The sequence below is a fragment of the Crocodylus siamensis genome, chromosome 3 (genome assembly GCF_052110815.1).
Source record: "Crocodylus siamensis isolate JL-2025a chromosome 3, ASM5211081v1, whole genome shotgun sequence".
In the NCBI taxonomy this organism is placed as follows: Eukaryota; Metazoa; Chordata; order Crocodylia; family Crocodylidae; genus Crocodylus; species Crocodylus siamensis.
The window spans coordinates 235,197,234-235,214,414 of record NC_143397.1 but is presented as its reverse complement, the minus strand read 5'-3'; the positions used below and the strand labels follow the sequence as shown (position 1 = coordinate 235,214,414).

The 17,181-nt window shown below is 39.0% G+C and overlaps 1 protein-coding gene across 9 annotated transcripts in view; it reads left to right on the top strand.

Annotated features, from left to right (window-relative positions):
- The window catches only part of TRPS1 (transcriptional repressor GATA binding 1), a 275,411-nt gene that overhangs the window by 31,541 nt on the left and 226,689 nt on the right, over positions 1-17,181 (top strand). For 4 of the 9 annotated variants that reach the window (XM_090040535.1, XM_090040526.1, XM_090040529.1 and 1 more), the window contains exon 2: positions 15,696-15,854. The exons of 2 other annotated variants lie outside the window; for them this stretch is intronic. In XM_090040535.1, coding sequence (XP_089896661.1) covers positions 15,818-15,854 — 37 coding nt within the window. In that variant the 5' untranslated portion in view covers positions 15,696-15,817. Of the gene's footprint in view, positions 1-10,144; positions 10,205-15,695; positions 15,855-17,181 lie in introns of all 9 variants that reach the window. 3 more of the 9 variants (XM_090040527.1, XM_090040528.1, XM_090040532.1) reach the window with 2 other exon arrangements.

The following is a 17,181-nucleotide window of genomic DNA, read 5'->3' as shown; positions in this document are numbered from 1 at the left end:
CACCTTTCTCTCCAGTGAGGTTTGTAAACATGAAGTGAGGTGAAGGGGAAGGATGAGGGGAAACAAGTCTTTAAGACCAAACAAAATCTTTTCTTTCATTAAAACTGAGAGTGCATTTGAGAAGTCTGGGCAAAAAAACCAAGCAGTGTCCTGCACTTGGCTTGGCAACCCTTGCACAAATTGCAAACTGATAGAAAAGGTGAGGCCAAACTTCTGGAACACTATTACATTGAGGTGATTATGCATGGAGAATACACCCTATGCTTTTTTAGCCTTGTTGACTAATCTCTTAACACGTTTTTTCTTTTTGAGTATTTTAAACATGTTCCCACTTTGTTAACCCTTGCATATTTATAGATACAGGAAGCAGCGCAGCAAAGGTGAAAGGAAATGCCTGTCTGCTGCTTTCTTGTGGGTTCTGTTCATCTAGACTTCATAGTTAATCAGCACAGCTTTGGCTGTATGAGATTGCATAGCGTGCCTTGCATTTGGCTAATGCAAATTTCTAACCCAGTGATATTTCCTGTAGAGGTGCACTGATATATCAGTTGCCTATCGGATTGGCACTGATTAAGAGGGAAATTACATTATCAGCTTTTGGCTTTTTTTTGACTGCTCCACATACATCACACTCAGATGTTCTCTGTGCTCTGTTTTTTGGGGTTTTTTTGTCCGCAAGTTTTTTGACCCCTGGATATCTAGGCTTCCCGAGGCTGCACTGCAGCTGCCAGCCAGGCTCTGCCCACCAAGATCACCTCTCTGCAGCCCTGGGAGGCACCCAGGCACCCAGGTAAGCCTGCTGGGGCCAGTCCAGTGCTGGCCCCAGCCTCCCCTACCCCACCTGGGGTAACTTGCCACATGCCAAAGTGCGTGTGGCACAGGCATTCCCTGGGGACAAGTAGCTGTGGCACAAGGTGCACCGCTGTTACTTGCCCTTGGGGAATCAAACATCTGCGCTTGTCTGGATACAGCCTTATTGTCTTCTCTGTTATTCAGATACTTCTGACGTTCAGGTGTTTACAGTTATGGTCACACGTAAACATAGACACTGAGCAATAGCGTGGCAAAACTTTTACAAAGAAAGAGATGCACTACAATGCAGATTATACTTCAGGCATTTTGCAGGTTAGATATGTAAGACTATATCTACACTACATCTCTGAAAAGCACCATAGACATAAGCTAACTTTATCATAATCTAACTTTAGTTTGGGTGTTGGTAGCAATCAACACTTGATAGCAATGAGCTCAGCTTGGATTAATTATCTGAGTATTTGCTTAGCTTTTATGAGTTTCACAGCCCATGCTATGCTCCATGAAATTGCAGCCTGACTTCTAACAGTACCTGAGGTAGGTATTTTAAAACTAATGGTCCTGTGGCCTGTTATAAACTAGTCAGGGGGGATCAGCAGGCATTGGGGAAGTCACTGTTCCTCCGAGCACCGCCAGGAGTGACCAGGAATAACGGTCACAAGCTGGCAGAGGGTAGGTTTAGGTTAGGCATCAGGAGGTGCTAATTCACGGTCAGAGTGGCTAGGGCCTGGAACCAGCTTCCGAGAGAAGTGGTGCAGGCTCCTACCCTGGGGGTGTTTAAGAGGAGGTTGGATGAACATCTTACTGGGGTCATTTGACCTCAGTGTTCTTTCCTGCCATGGCAGGGGGTCGGACTAGATCTGCTCAGGTCCCTTCCGACCCTACAAACTATGAAACTATTATCTACATTATACTGCATTTATGATGGTGAGTGCAGAATAGACATACCCTAGGTCTGGGTTTGATTGGTGTAAGTCAGGGCTGCTCACCTCCAGCCTGTGGATCAGATCTGGCCTGCTACACTGTGTCATCTGGCTTGCAGGGTTCCCTGTGAGTCTGGAGATTTGATGGTGGGGGAATGGTGGCACTGCTCTCCTGCTGCCAAATCTCTGGACCCATGGAAAGCCCCTGGCCCCTGGTTCCTGATCCCTGTGCGTAAGGCCGGGTGGGGACAGCAGAGGTCCCTGTTCCATCACAATGTAGGGAGCCAGGCAGGGGTAGCGTGGGGCCTGTGGGACCCAATCCCAACATGAAGGGGCTGAGAGGGGGCAGTGTTGCCCCCCTAGGTCTCAATCCTGGTGTGCAGATCCCAAGGCCTGATCTGGCTCATAGATGGGCTAGTCTGGCCTGCAGAAGGGCTTTGCACAACTCAGTTGGCCCATAGGGCCAGAAGGTTGAGCACCACTGGTGTAAGTGAAGGAAGCATGCCACCTTGTGAACAGACACAACAGGAACAGTACATAGCTTGGCATGTATACATAAGCAGGTATGTAATGTAGTGTTTTTCAACCTGTTGTCCCTTAGCCCTAGGGGATATGCAGACTATGTTTACGGGGTCTGTGAAAGTTTACTATGATCAGTCAAAAGTATGTGAATACCCATACTTATAATTCAAAAGGATCTCCACCCCCATTCAAAAATTTTTAGGGGTCTGCAAATGAAAAAAGGTTGAAAACCACTGATGTAAAGAACAAGTATCCTGACCATGAGTGCTGAAATGTTCAAATCTCATGAGCTTCATTGTGTAAGGAAGATGCCAGGGCTACTGTAACTTAGTGGATGAATACAGGAAATCCAAACAATAGTCTAGCTTTGAGGGCAATAAAAGCTCTTCTTTTTGTTAATGGATCAAGACATGTTAGAGTTGTGGGATTCAAGTGTTGCAGAGGCTACTTCTTGAAAGGAAATCTCCACTCCTTTTTTTGGTTTGTGCAGTAGATTCTTACAGGACCGGTTCTGCAGGAGATGAATGTTTCATATACACATACAAAAATACTGCATTTTTGTGAATACTGTGCCTCAGCTTACTTCAGCTTCGTATGTAACATATTCATGCAGGCATGTGTGCTTTCATTACCTACATATAACTACACAAAGTGATATCTTATGACATTAAGATTTTCTCAACATGAGTTTGGGCTATTTTCATTCCTCACAAGAGCCTTTTGTATGACACCATGCATACATGCTTTTTAGCAGAAGAACAGTTTTAGGGAGGTTTAAATTAAATTGATTCTATTTTCATCTCTCTCTGCAAACCAAGGTGTCTAATGGAATGAGTCTAACTGCCAGACTGAGTGGGGAAAAGAAATTTACAGCTAATGCTAATCTAAAAATTACTGTAACTCTCTTGAAGCAGCAGTCACAGCAACATCAGACTTAAGTTCCTGTACAAGTAACTCTATATGTTGCTTTTTTTCATTGCTAAAGAAATAAAGATGATGTTTAAGGCTTTATAGTTTGAATGTAACAGATCACGTATTATATCACCAGCCCCATTTTGCAGAAAAATTGTATATTGTTTTGAAGACTAAATATTTTCTACTGAATTGTTTAGGGAAAAAAAAGTAGTAGGTGTTTGAAAGTTGCTTGGAAACTGGGAAAACCAGAAATAGTCCCAGTTGACTGGGACTGGAACACAGTGGAAACAATCATTATTGATTGGCTAATAGTTAACTGGGCAAGATGTTACGATTTAGCCGTAGCCATTTGGATTGTGTTTGGCAATCCTTTTGCTCAGCTGCTATTACCTTGCTATTATCTGAGAGTGCTGGACTCTCAGCTTATTCACTTAATTGGCTGGATTAATTTGTTGACCACATCTTCAGATTTCATGTTCATCCCAATTTCTATTGCACAAGTTACAACATTATTTCAAAGGAATTCATCTTGTAGCCCTTGCAAATCATTTTGGTGCTCTTATTAGACTCAAAGGTGCCTAGAAGCTGCTTTACCAAGTTACTTATTTCTGTCAGGAAGAAAGCATTTTCCATGTTTCTGGGATACATCCCAATGCAGTAAAAGGGCTCTACATCATTATTGTATATTTGTTGAAGTTAGGGAGCTCTTGAACTTCCTCTGAGGAGGACAGAGGGAACAGAGTGGTAGAGATTGTTGTCACGGAAGGGGGTATTTGAAAATGGTAAGGGTTAGAGCAGGATGAAAGATGGTGTTTGCTGTGCTTCAATTTTAAATAAATAAAAATTTTGTAGATATCAAGTGAAACCTATATGGAGCTGCTGTGGATGGACTACAGATAAGGATTGTATCTTCTGGACTAAAACTTTTTAATTGGACAGAATTTTATCCCAGTTCTGTTCTGTGCTCGCCAGACTAGGGTTGTCCATTTGTAATTTTCGTCAGTGAATACTAGTAGTGGTTCTGATGTGCGTATGTATTTATACATTGTAGCACGTGGATTCTGTAACCTGTGTTGTCTAACTTGTGTTGTCTTCGCATTTGTGGAAACAACATATATAGAACTCAGAAAAAAAAAGGTTTTAAACCTGTACATTTTATGAATTTGGCAGATTACCAGGGTTTGAATTAAATTTCTGATGTCTGCATGTGAGAAGCAAATGTGAGGGCTTTTGGCACTACCCCACTGTGCAATAAAGAATCAAAGCCAGGACAGTAAGACATATTCTATCAAAAGCTAGAAGTTTGATTCATATAATCACTTACACAGGCATTGTAAGATTTTCCCATGAAAAGTTTGTGGGTGTTAGGAAGAAACTGATTCAGAAACGACACTTTTGGTACCATATATTCATCCAGCAGTAAGTGGGCTAAAGGTGGTACCACTTGCCAATTGAAAATAAGTATAAGAGAACATTGCTTGAAGGGCTGAGAGAATGATATGACATACTGCATGGTTTTTTGAACTTGGTGCTTGCTGCACTTTCCCAGTAAAACTGAAGGGAAACAGTATGGCACCAAATCCACATGTTTTATTTGAATTTTTTTTTTTAGAGTCTCTTCTTATTTGATTTTTTTAGCATCTCCTCAGATGTTGTTCTCCATTCCCTAGGTCCATGTGTTTCCTTATGAAAATGGCTCTGTGTTTTTGAGTTGTTATCAGTACCATGTATGTGGCACAATAAAGCACAAACAACAAATTCTGAATGCAGGTAATTCACAAGTGCATTGGCCTAGTACTAATATTGGGTTCCAGCGTCAGCTCTCTAATTTCTGACAAATGGCCAAGCTTTCTTGAATAGGCACAGCTTGCTGTTTTGTATAGGGAATACACAAGCCTTTCTTTTGTTGTGGTTGTTGCTGCTGCTGCTGCTGCTGCTGTTCCTCCTCCCACTCACAATGGAGAGTTGGATCATTTATGTCCAGTAGAAAAGCAAAGCAAGGACCTGATTTGCTTCCATTTAACATAAGAGTTAATTTTCTTGTTGGAGGTAGAAATACAGAATTCTAAATGGACCTCTTAGGACCCAAATCAGCTGGGTAGAGAAGCACTGAAAAAGTTGTCATAGACACATTAAGATCAGTTACTGCCTGATTCAACCCAAATGTATAGAAAATGTTTACATATATGTTGCCAAACATTTTCCATTGCATTTCTTTTTATCTAAATTCTTGCTTATATTACTAAATAAAATAGTCTGTGTTTGGAATGTATAGCTATGGGATATATGGAAACTCACAATCTATGGGAGACAGAGGAATAGGAAAATGTTAAAGTTTTATAAACTTTGTGCATAAATAGGGATATTATACACTGAGTTAAGATTCAATTTGCTGATGAAAGCATCAAAATAACTTCAGATGTAGTAGTATTGCCAATTAATAGTAATATATGGAAATTGAAAAGTGTGGAGCAACAATAGCCAGTCACTCACTGGTACCAACGTTGCTTAGGGAGTAGACTCCCATTTTTGTTGTTTTAAAAGAACAGAATGGAAAAAAAATATTCCTTTTTCTCCTCCCCACATGCTTTTAATGTGGGTTCTTTTAAACATGTTTAGACAAGATTAAAACTAAACAATGTGGGGGGGACATCAGAAGCTTCAAAGGTTCAGTTTGTCTAAGCACCCAAAGCCAAAGGCAGCTCAGATATAAATGGGCTTAACTCCCATTGCCCTCAGTCACCTTATTTTACCTGTGCATCTTGTGTTTGGAAGCTTGTACCATAAATCTTTTAAGAAGGGGAATGAGTTTCCCATCTATTGTGTGCTGTACGTCTTGCTCTTGATCTGACTGGAAAATAGTGTGCTTTTCATAGTTTGACATTTCTTCTTCCGGTCTCATATATAGGAACATATAAAGATGAGCAGTCTCTTCTCTTGTCATAGTCCTCACATATAGTTCATCTGCCAGCCTTGGTGTCACCTTTTTCTTTCATTCACTTTCCCTTTCAAACCAAATTAATCTGAACTTTTTTGAAACCCCAACAAAGAACATTTATTCCCCAAGTCCTATTGCCAACCCTCCCCTTAAATAAAAGATAAAAAACAAGTTTGATTCGTATTTTCATGATTGGCAACAGTTTGTGTGTTCTTATTTCGCCTAGGCAATTTTATCGGTCTCTAAGTGAAAGCTGACTTATTTCAACCTTTCAATTTTTTTGGCCCACTCTTGAATGCTGAAATTTATCACAGTTTCGTAGATTGAGTTTATCAACTTAGCATTTCCCTTCTGGTCTTGTCTGGTAGAGGAGGTTTGTCTGCTCTGTTTTTGTTTTTTAGTATGGCAATCATACAGGGAGTGACCAGATTTCTTGATCTTGCTCCCATTGAAATCATTGGAACTTTTGCTATTAACTTGAAGGGAAGGAGGACTGGCTCCATTGCATTCCTCAGCCCAGAAGAAAAAATGAGTCACTTCCATCCATACCTGATTTCAGTGCCCGGGAACATGGAGACCATGTTTGTTCTGTATGCTGTGTCTCAACATTGCAATGTATAGTGCCTGTGCCAAATCATTTAGATACAGCCCAGTTCTGAGTCATCCGAATGCTAAGTTCCTATTGTCTTTAAGGGGAGTTTGGGTTAATGAGAAAACTGGACTCTTTAGCAGCCAAAAATGTAAAACCATGCTTAGGCTGAAATATCTTCTGAGGTCTTTATTAAAAAAGCAACTTTTTTGTTTCATTTCGTCTCCTATGGTGTGATGCCAGTTCCAACTTAATATACCCAGAATTGAGCTCTTTATCTCCTAATCCTATCCATTTCCTCCTGCCTCCATTGCTGTTGACAACACTATTCTATAATTTCAGTGATGTCTTTGATTCTTCTTTCTCTCCCTTTCACATCCACGCTGTCCCCAGACCTGCTGCTCCATTTCCTTCAACATAACCAAAACTTCTTCTTTCATTTATGTTTCCATGGTGGACATTCGTCTACATCTCCATTGTATCTGCCTTGATTGCCATGAACTCCCCTTCTCTACCTGATACTCATAGTGCTTTCTTATATGTTCAAAAGGGATTAGCAAATAATTTAGGTTCTTAATTTTACCATAAAGCTCCCTTCTTTGAATTATATGTGGTTCATATAAGAAATTTAATTCACTCAATCTTGTTTCCTCTATAATATGAACCTGATTATAAATAGGGAAAAAAAACAAATATGATCTGTTTGGAAATTAGCAATATATAATATAATTATTTTCATTATGGGCAGTACCTCATAATCTCAGGTACTGTTTATAATATTTTACTATTTCCCTTGGCTACACACTGTAATTCTATCCATTACTGTACACACACACCTTCTCACTTATGTGATAATATGTGTTTTTGAATATTTTGGGTATAAATGTTTTTTACAAGTGTATATGTTCTTTTAATTCCCAGATCTTTTTATCTCTTGTTTATGCTGCTCATCACCATTGTGAAACTGTTTTGAGTTAATTTATGTATCCTAATATCCTCATTAAGAGATTCTGCATTCCTCTTTCTGGTTTTGTGTAGCTTATTCTAATTTCTGTTGGGAGTATAGGTTATTATAGTGGGAAATAGGCAATGAGAGTGATCAGGATCATAGAAAAGCTCACCTAGAAAAGAGTTCTGTAATGTTAGTGATCATTTATCTTGAAGAAGAGCGAAGGACAAGAATATGGGGGGCATGATACAAGTATATAAATGGCATAAAGACTGTCAATTAGCATCTTACATTCTCCCTGGTTTTTTTTATCCTATTTCCTAATGTAAGAATAAGGAGAAATTCCTTAAATTAGAAGGTAGTAAACTCAACTGATCAAAGCAAATGGTGTGTTTTACAAGATGTCTATCTAGAACAAAATAGGATTCAGAAGATATTAGATGTTTATATAGATAATGAGCATCCAGAATTATAATAGCAAATAGGACATAAATGAGGTGGTGGTGTGGTTTTTTTGTGGGGAGGGGTTTCAACCTTCATGCTTCAAAAGCAAAACACTCTCTAATGTTTGGAATTTAGGAGGGCAAATTATGAAAAGTCTACTGCATTTGAACCTTTGGATTAGATTAATCACTGGTATGATCCAGTAGGGCAAATCCTGTGTTAATTTACATACTCTTTGCTCAATAAATTAATACAATAACTAGCAAATTCAGGTCTGAGCCTGTCTTGGAGAGCTAAGAGTGGTGGAAGACAGTTATTTCACTGCTATAAGCAATCATTTTGAATTCTCTGTGCAGTAAAATAACAACAGATTGGGGAGCATGCAAAGCAACATCAATACATAAAAATTAAACTACCTTTGATATACAAAACTGGCTTTAGATGCATTCAGAGCAGAGAAGCAGAGCTACAATATTCTCTGAAAGTGTGCCTTTTTGGTTTATTTGGAGATGAATTTACATACAGATAAAATGCCAGTTAGTCCCTTAACTGTCATGATAAACTGAAGTGTTTAGACTTTTCCATGAGGTGCTCTTTTTGAACCTTATTAAATTACATGATCTTGGCCCATTGCCAAGTCTCACGTGGAAGCTGTCTATGCTGGAATATGAACAGGTGAATGAATTCAGAGCAGAATGACTTGGGAAATCAGGGTTCTGCAGTTTCCCTGTATCTGACCTCTATCAAGCCTCTCTGTATCTCAGTTTACTCCTCTGTAAAATGGAGGTAATCATACTTTGCCTATCTCGCAAAGTTACATAAGGCTTAATTGATGGACATTTGTAAAGCACTCTGAGATTCTGGGTTGGAAGACAGGGCAAAGTTAATCCAAAAGCTGTACAGCTGAAGGCTTATCCATCTTAGATAAATTATTATTATTAACTGTGCTTGTATTTTTTATTATTTTTTTAATTGTTAAAAACAAAACGCATGTAGAGTTATTAGGCACCCTTGATAAAAGTAATAGGTTTGATATTGTAAATATAACTGGGATGTAATGAGGTCTGTTCTTGTATTTCCTATGTAGACAAATCTTTTTTTTTTTTTTCTTTTTTCATACTCATTCAGTGGGAATTTTGCCTGAAAGATTACATTGGGAACAAACTTAAAATGTAATGGGTGGTTTCAATCAAAGACTTGAACAAAATATGTTTGAAATGTCACTCTTACACTCTCTGAAACGAGTGAGCTAAAAAGCATTTATTTTCTCTTAAAAAAGAGCTTATATTTAGAAGAATTTAGATTTCAGTGGTCACATGACTAGTAATGTGCCCCATGCTCTGAAGCATATGCTAATAGAAAAGATTGTTTTGGATTAATTTGAGGTGAATTAATAAGAGATTTCTTTGATGACAGTTGTTTGAAGGTGATGGCACTTTCTCTTTTGACAGGATTTATGATGTGCAATAGTGTACCTTTAAAGAATCAAGAATGATCAAAGGAGAAAGAGTAATTTAAATTGGAATGAACAGGACAGAAAATGTGACTTTTAAACAAAGTTTAAAACATTTTGTGAAGCAACTCGTTAGATATTCAGTGATTGTATTGGCAAGTCTGAAGATAGGGGGAAAAATCCATCATTGTGTAGCTCTTGTGTAGCTCTTCTGCCATTAATACCTTATAAGCCATACATTTTTTGGCTTTCTTGAATTTTTTATATTGTTTAAGCAATCACAAATTAAATGGTATATACAGAGCACAGAGAATAACAGAGATACATTTTTACAAAATAACTTCCATCCTGTAAATCCTTACTCTCTTGTGCGGTATCCCATTTTACTAAAAGCAACAGACTTTGCCACTTAAATGTTGTAGGATTAGGTCTTAATAGTTTTAAAATATTGATTTCAGGGGCCATCTATCAGTTATTAGAGTCCTGACTTCCCTGGTTGTACTTCCTTTGAACTGGTCACAGGTTACTTGCTACAAGGGGGAGGAAGTCATTCTGAGGTTGTTTGTAATTAAACCCATTTTGCTCTCACTTGGTTTAGGGCCTTGAGTTCCAGGTGTGAAAGAGGAGCTCCAGCCATCTTTCTCTCAGTAGTAATGGGGTAAGTCCAGGGGTTAATTTTGCATAGCTAGTTTTCCTGTGAATAGACCAGAACTAGTTAGGAAGTACAGTGTTATGCTGCTGTTGACTAGGCATAAACATGGAAGAGAGAGGTATATAAACAATACCCTCCAAACATTGTAGCAAGAACATTGAAAGAAGGGTTAATGCAGACAGTATATTGAGGAAGTCAAAGACAGGAACTTTACCCTGTACCATCACCTTTGTACTGGAATAACTTTTGCTTATTGTGCTATGAGACCGTGGGTAGATCTAGGATTTTGAAAAGGTGGGGGGGAGAGGAGGAGCAGATGGTGTGGTGCCTCATCACATAAACAACATATACTTTTCTCTTGTTAAAAAGAAATTAGATGCTTTGCTAATAAACTAAGGGCCCAGGGTTATATTATTTAGTTTAAGAGTGAAGCAAAAACAATATAACTTTATTAGGATGTGCATTAATTTGCTGTATTCTGTATAAAAACTATAACAAATTAGGCAAAAAATAATCAAAATATGTTGTTTAATAAGTCTTGTAGTTATGAGAATTAAATGTGCCTTTATTAATATTCATAAAACAAAATCTGGCTGCCTTTAACATCTTGACTGTGCATCCAATGCATCATAGAAATTTATTTCCACACCTGAGTTAATGCTCACTGGAGTTAAGTTTTCCACACCTGATTTAAGGTTTTTAGCTAGAGTTAACAACAGTCCACAAGGTTGTGAAACAGGAGTTACATTACCAGAAGCAGTTAACACATAGCAGAATTGCAGGAGAAAGGTTAGCTGTAGTAGAACATCAACGCCATTAAAAAGGAGAGGGAGTTTTTAACACCTGTGGAATGAAGTGTTTAGAAAAAAATCAGGTAGATTATAATGAGCCATGAAGTCACTTGACTTCTTCACTGCTGCCTCAGTAGAAATGCTGCTGTGACTGCCAGGTACTTGGTTTTAAACAATGGGTGGATGAAGAATCAAAAGTGAGTGTCACTGCACTACTGCATCTTGCCTGGATCTGCCCCTGAATTTTGCCTGAATTATACCCTGTGCAGTTTTCTTGAAGTCAGTGGGGTGACATGGGTATGGGCCAGCAGAAATGTGAGTATGTAGTGTATTAAAAGATTGGTTGGCTTTGCATTCAAAAAATGTAAAGGCTTTTGAGTTTGGGGCTTCTTTGTACCATTACTTTGGTACCTTTCAAATTTTAAAGATGGGCTGCAGTGAAGGGTAGTTCAAAAATAAATTCTGAAGGCAAGGAATGCTCATGGGAAAAACTCTTACCTTTTCATAAGACAAATCTTTTCCAGCTTGAGAGACCTTATTCTTTACAATTGGAGCACTATGGCATTCAGAGGCAGGGAAAGCGATATCTCTTTATGAAAAAAGGCGTTATATAATTAAGCGGGATGGGGACTGTGGCAGGAAGCCACCTTTGTTTCTCCCCAAAATCTCTGTTTTGTGACAATTTGGTTAGGATGGGCCCAGCAGAGGAGACATACCTTTACCCTATCTCTTTAGGTAACCTGAGCTGGATACATTCCTGCTCCCTCTGCCTACATGACTGGCATCAGCTACCTGGGTGAGGGGCATCTACCTGGTGGGCTAGAGTCTGCCCGGCAACTAGTGATGTATTTCAAATTGGTTGGCTGACAGCCAATAGCTGCTGGCCTCCATTGGCCCAGGTGAATGAAATCACAGGGGCTTTATAAGTTAAGACTTCCCAGGAGGAGGGGGCAGCAGCCATGTGGGGGACTCAGACTTAGAGAGGATCTGAAACTGGCTCGCTCCCCCATAAACTCATGAGCTAGGAACGGCCTGCCTTCAGCGGGAATCTCCAGCAGCCTTGGGATGGTGCTTGTGAGTAAGCTACTCGAGATCTGGTTAGATATCTAGCTGGCAGTAACTCAGATGCGTGATCAAAAGACTACCTCAGCCAGACTGTTTTGCTCTATGGGATTTCTATGAGATTGCTCTATCTCGTACCCTTTTTTCATCCTACCCCTGTAATCAATAAAGTTCGCCTTTGTGACCGGTGTAGGAGACTTATTGAGGGGTGGGTCTAAATTATGCCTAAGAGGCCCCTTAGGTCTGTGGACTAAGAGGGACTTTCCTGTTTGGCCCCCGACTTGGGAAAGTGCCCCAAGTGCTTGTACTGGGTTGAGTACCCGTTGGACTATTAGGCCTGTGTTTCCCCGAGGACACAGAGCTTAAGAGGGTCCCCCCTTGGGGCGATGGCAGCTTATTTACCCCCAGGCTAGCAAGTGTGCCCCAGGAAGGGGGTCAGCCGGACACGAGGAGCTCCCAGGGATGCACTCGGAGCCTGGAAGGTGGCTCAAGATAGGAGCACCCCCTACTGGCCCGCCACAGGGACCTTTAACAAAACACTCTTTTTTGGATAAAGCATGTTTAGTGTTTTTTGTAATAACTTTATGTGCAATATACCTTTTCTTTCTTTTTTTTTCTTATCTGGGGAAAAAAATAAAATATCGGTGATATTTCCCCCCTGTCACCACAGTGAGCAAACTAGATGACCAAGTGATCAAGGATCAAGTGATAAAGGATTGGGGTCGAATATAGGAAGGCATCAAAATGTGTCTTGTTTTTTTTTTATTTTTAAAGAGAAAGCCAAATCTGTGTCAAAAGCCCTACTGTCTTACTCAGCTCTGCAGTTACAAACAGAATGATAGTATGTCATTAAGAAGAGATTTATTTATTGCCAAGGTGTTATCATAACACAAGGAACTTTTTTTTTTTAAATTATGAAAATTAGCCCGACAGTCTCCTTTTTAATATTAAGATCACTCCTATCCCCAGTAGACAGTATAGCCTTAAATTCCACAGGGCTTTTTCTGTAGTCCTAATGATTTTAATAATACTTTATGCTGTGTAGCACCTTTCGTTAGAGGATCACAAAGTGCTTTACAGTCACTAATTAATTAAGCCTCACAACACTCCTGTGAGCTAGCTTAGTATTAGGCATATATTAAGCTGAGACACTGAGAGTTTAATGATTTTTTTCTGCATTGTTCTGGCAATATGACCTATGTTTTAGCCCGGTGTGCGTGCACAATATATATAATAGTATGATTTCCACTAGCCCTTAACACAGAGATTCTGTTGCAGTCTGTTAAATGTAAATGCATTTCTCTGTTTCATTTTGGATGACTCGTTTTCCTGGGACAGCTAAATTCATAGGCCCATGAATAACCCTGCTATCTGTTTGCCTGTGGATTAAATGTCATGCATCTTTTCAAATCTATTGCTGGGTTAAAAAGAGCATATACATCAAAGTGGGCTTAAAACTGTAGGGTTTTCTTGAGTTAATTGCCATTTTACTGCAACATGCTGTGGTGACAAGTTATTACTTCTAATGAAATGATGACTGGCAACAAAATGATCCATTGTGAGCAGTAGTGATCAGAAATAATTAACCACTATCTAAAGCATCAATACTTAAATTTCCTGCTTTGGTAGTAATCACATAGACACCGTTTGGGGCAGAGGTAAAAGCAAATAAAAAAAATATTCAAAGCAAAGAGACTTCATATAAATATTTTATCTTTAAAAAAATTTGCCTTTATTAAATACTGTGCAGTCTCATTTATCTGCACTGTTTCGTGAAGTGTTTGCCTAACCAGCTTTTGAGTAGATTGCAGAAAGTAGGGCAGGGTGGCACCATAGGCACTAACTCATTCGAAGACTCATGAGCTTTCATAGGCAACAACTTACTTCATCAAATGCTACTTTGTCTGATGATGCAGTAAATTGTTGTCTATGAAACTCATTCCCCTGAAAGAGTCTGAAAAGATGAAAACTGAAAGATATTACTTTGCCCTACCTTTCTGCTGACTTCAGGCTAACAGTAGATTGTAGCGGAATCTTGTTCTGGGGCTTTGTAGCCAGTCAAAGATTACTTGTATGTGGCATATTCTCCTATTAGTTAAAGTTGAGTTAGTAAAATATTTAGTTTAATATATCTGATGAAGGTACATGGAGCACTGGAAGCTGAAGTCTTCAGGTTTTCCACAAGACGGTTACAGGACATAGGAATGCTTTTCTTCATACTTCCAGTGTCTAGTTTTTTGTAGGCTTGAAAGACTATATAGTGTTTTGCCCCCTTTCCCTTAATTTCCCCCCACTGTTTTTGAGCCCAGTGGTCATACACGCTATGTTAAGTGACAACCTTGGAATTTGGGAATGGTTAAGAAGGCCCCTTTTTGTTGGAACTCTTCCACATTTAGCAGATTGACTGTATTTTAAAAGAAGCACGATCAGGGAAGATCTTCATGCCATCACAAAGCTTTGGCTGCAGGAGTGGGTTCTGTAGACCATGCGTCCCAAATATTTATAAATGCCTATCACACTACACGTTTCCAAATAAACTGACCCTGGGGCACTGGAATCCTTTGCATATAGCTTGATAAACATAGCAATATGTAGTCTTCATAAATATTCACTTATCAGTCATCACAACACTCCTTTGGAGTAGGTAAGCATTGCTTCCATTTTACAGCTGTGGTTACTGAGGTATAGAGTAATTCCTAAATCTGTAGAGGTAGTCAGTGTAACAGAAGGTGTTGTAATCCTGACATCCATTGCTTGTAGTCTCTGCTTAATTTGCTAGACTGTGTAGCTTCTGATGCTGTAGATTGACCCTTCCTTTTGATAAATGGACACAGTGGCTGATTAGCAGGGGAACTAATTTAGTTGCATGCAGGTGGCTGTTGGTTGGAAATGAATTTATGGCAGACCAGGTGTTCTGCAGCAGCCTAATTAACCATGATCCCATTTCCAATCACTCAGAGTCCCGAGACCATTGGGTTCAATAAGAATCTTAGCATTGACTTGCAGGGGGCTTTGGATAAGGCTTAACAAAACTTGCCTTTGGTTTAGAAATATCACCACCACCAACACTGAAAGGTAGTTCAGTTTTTGTCTGTTCAGCACTTGGCCTCTTTGCTGGGACTGCCACCAACCTTGTTATTGTGATGGCATTGTTGTGCAGTGGACACTTGCCCGCTAGCAACTAAACTAATGCTACCAAATTCATTTCATGTAGGACACCCAACAGCCAACATATTGCTTTCAGTTACTGCCAACATGCCTGGATTTGAAACTCAGCTGGGATTCCATTCCCAGTCCTGTTAAGCTGTCCAGTTCTCCACAATTCAGAATATATGTTAATAGAAGTTAATATTTTGAGTTTTTTTTCCTGCACAATATGTCCACTTTGTTTGCAACATATATTTTATCTTTTTTTGATGCAGCTGATGTCTGAGGCAATTTAGTATGATAACACTGTTTTTCTCATGTGTGTGGGTATGTCTGTGTAGCACTTCTCACACTTGACTGAAGTACAGAATTCTTGATGTAATGCCCAGTGAGAGATGCATGTGAATAATAAATAGGCATAATAATGTTTTTAAGTAAAAACCATATTGTAAATGCATAATTTAGGAAGGAAAACCTTTTTTTGTTTTGTTTTACAGATGTACAGATCAGCTCTCAAAATGTCTTCTGTGTCTTCCGTGCGTCTTCTAAGACAATTGCATTAGCCCTCCTGCTAGTTGACTAATAGAATTAATAATTGTAAAAAGCACTCTAAAGCCACATGCCTTATGAAGTCAATGCTGGGTATGATTTTACAAGTATGTGATCCATTTTTTCAAGTGAAAATGTTAACTGTAAAAGTTCTTGGCACACAATAAAACATTGAGCAATCTGTTATTTGTCTTTGAGATAATTTCAGAGTGACCATATTCTTACTATATCTAACTTATGACTTGCTAGGGGAGAGTTTCCTCAGTTTAGAAGTACTGCAAATGTGCTTTTATATACATAGTATGTCTCTCTGAAAAATGATACTTAACGGTTTTCCAACAACAAAAAAATATCATTTATTTTTGTAGGGACCCTTAATCAAATAAACAAGATACTTTTAAAAAAATAAAAAATAAATGTAAGAAAGGAAAGGTGAAAGAGAGAAAAAATAAAGTAATTCCCCTGAAGCTGAAAAACATTTCTACTTTAAAAGAAAAAATCCACCTTCCCTTTTTTGACTGTAAAGTATATCAGGGAATGCTCCATTAAGCTGAACTGTTTTGTGTTCACTCTATATGCACATGAACCTATAGATATGGAGGATGAGGTTGGTTACTGGACCATTTGGCATCCTGTCTATTTGGAGTGCATGTAGTCCCAGTTTTTTTCTGGAGCTCATTCATGTGCAGGGAGCCTATTAGATCTTTCTCTCTTAATTCTCTTCTTTCAGGTCAGCCAGGCCTCTAAGCTCTCTTATCTAAAGATCTATTATAAAAACTTTTTAGAACATTAAATTTAACCCTGTTTAATTTTAACTGTGAAAACTACTATGAAGTTCCCTGATTTTTATATCTCTGACACCTTCTTACAGATGCAATCAGTGCTCCTTTTCCTGTCTTCTAGCTCCCATGGGTTTCAGAAGGACTGGTATAGTTTTACAGATAGTTCAGACTGTATAGGCGTTTATGAACCAAAGATGCATTTATATGGGCACTAGCATATAAACTCATCCTGCATATCCTTTACAGAAGGAGAAGAAACTTGGCTCATAGGCATATATGCCTTTTAAATGAAGAACTGTAGCAGCCATTTAAGAAACCAATTAAGACCACACTGAGTGTCAAAATGTATGTAATATGAGTTGGCACTTTGTGCAAAAGCGTCTTGTTGTAGTTAATGCTGCCTGTGGATCAGTTCAACCACAAAGGCAGAGCTCTAGACACAAGCAGAACACTTCCCCTTAGAAGTTAGCTGTTTTTGTCAACATAGGACATGGTGCCCTTTTATGTGGAGCAGATGTAAATAGGAGGATGTACAAAGGCTGACTCTTTCTTTTTCTTTTTCATCTCCACCCTCAGCTACACTTCTCAAAATATCATGCTGAACTTCAGGTCTGTGTAGAGCACCATGTGGAAAGCATCCCATGTTGCTCTC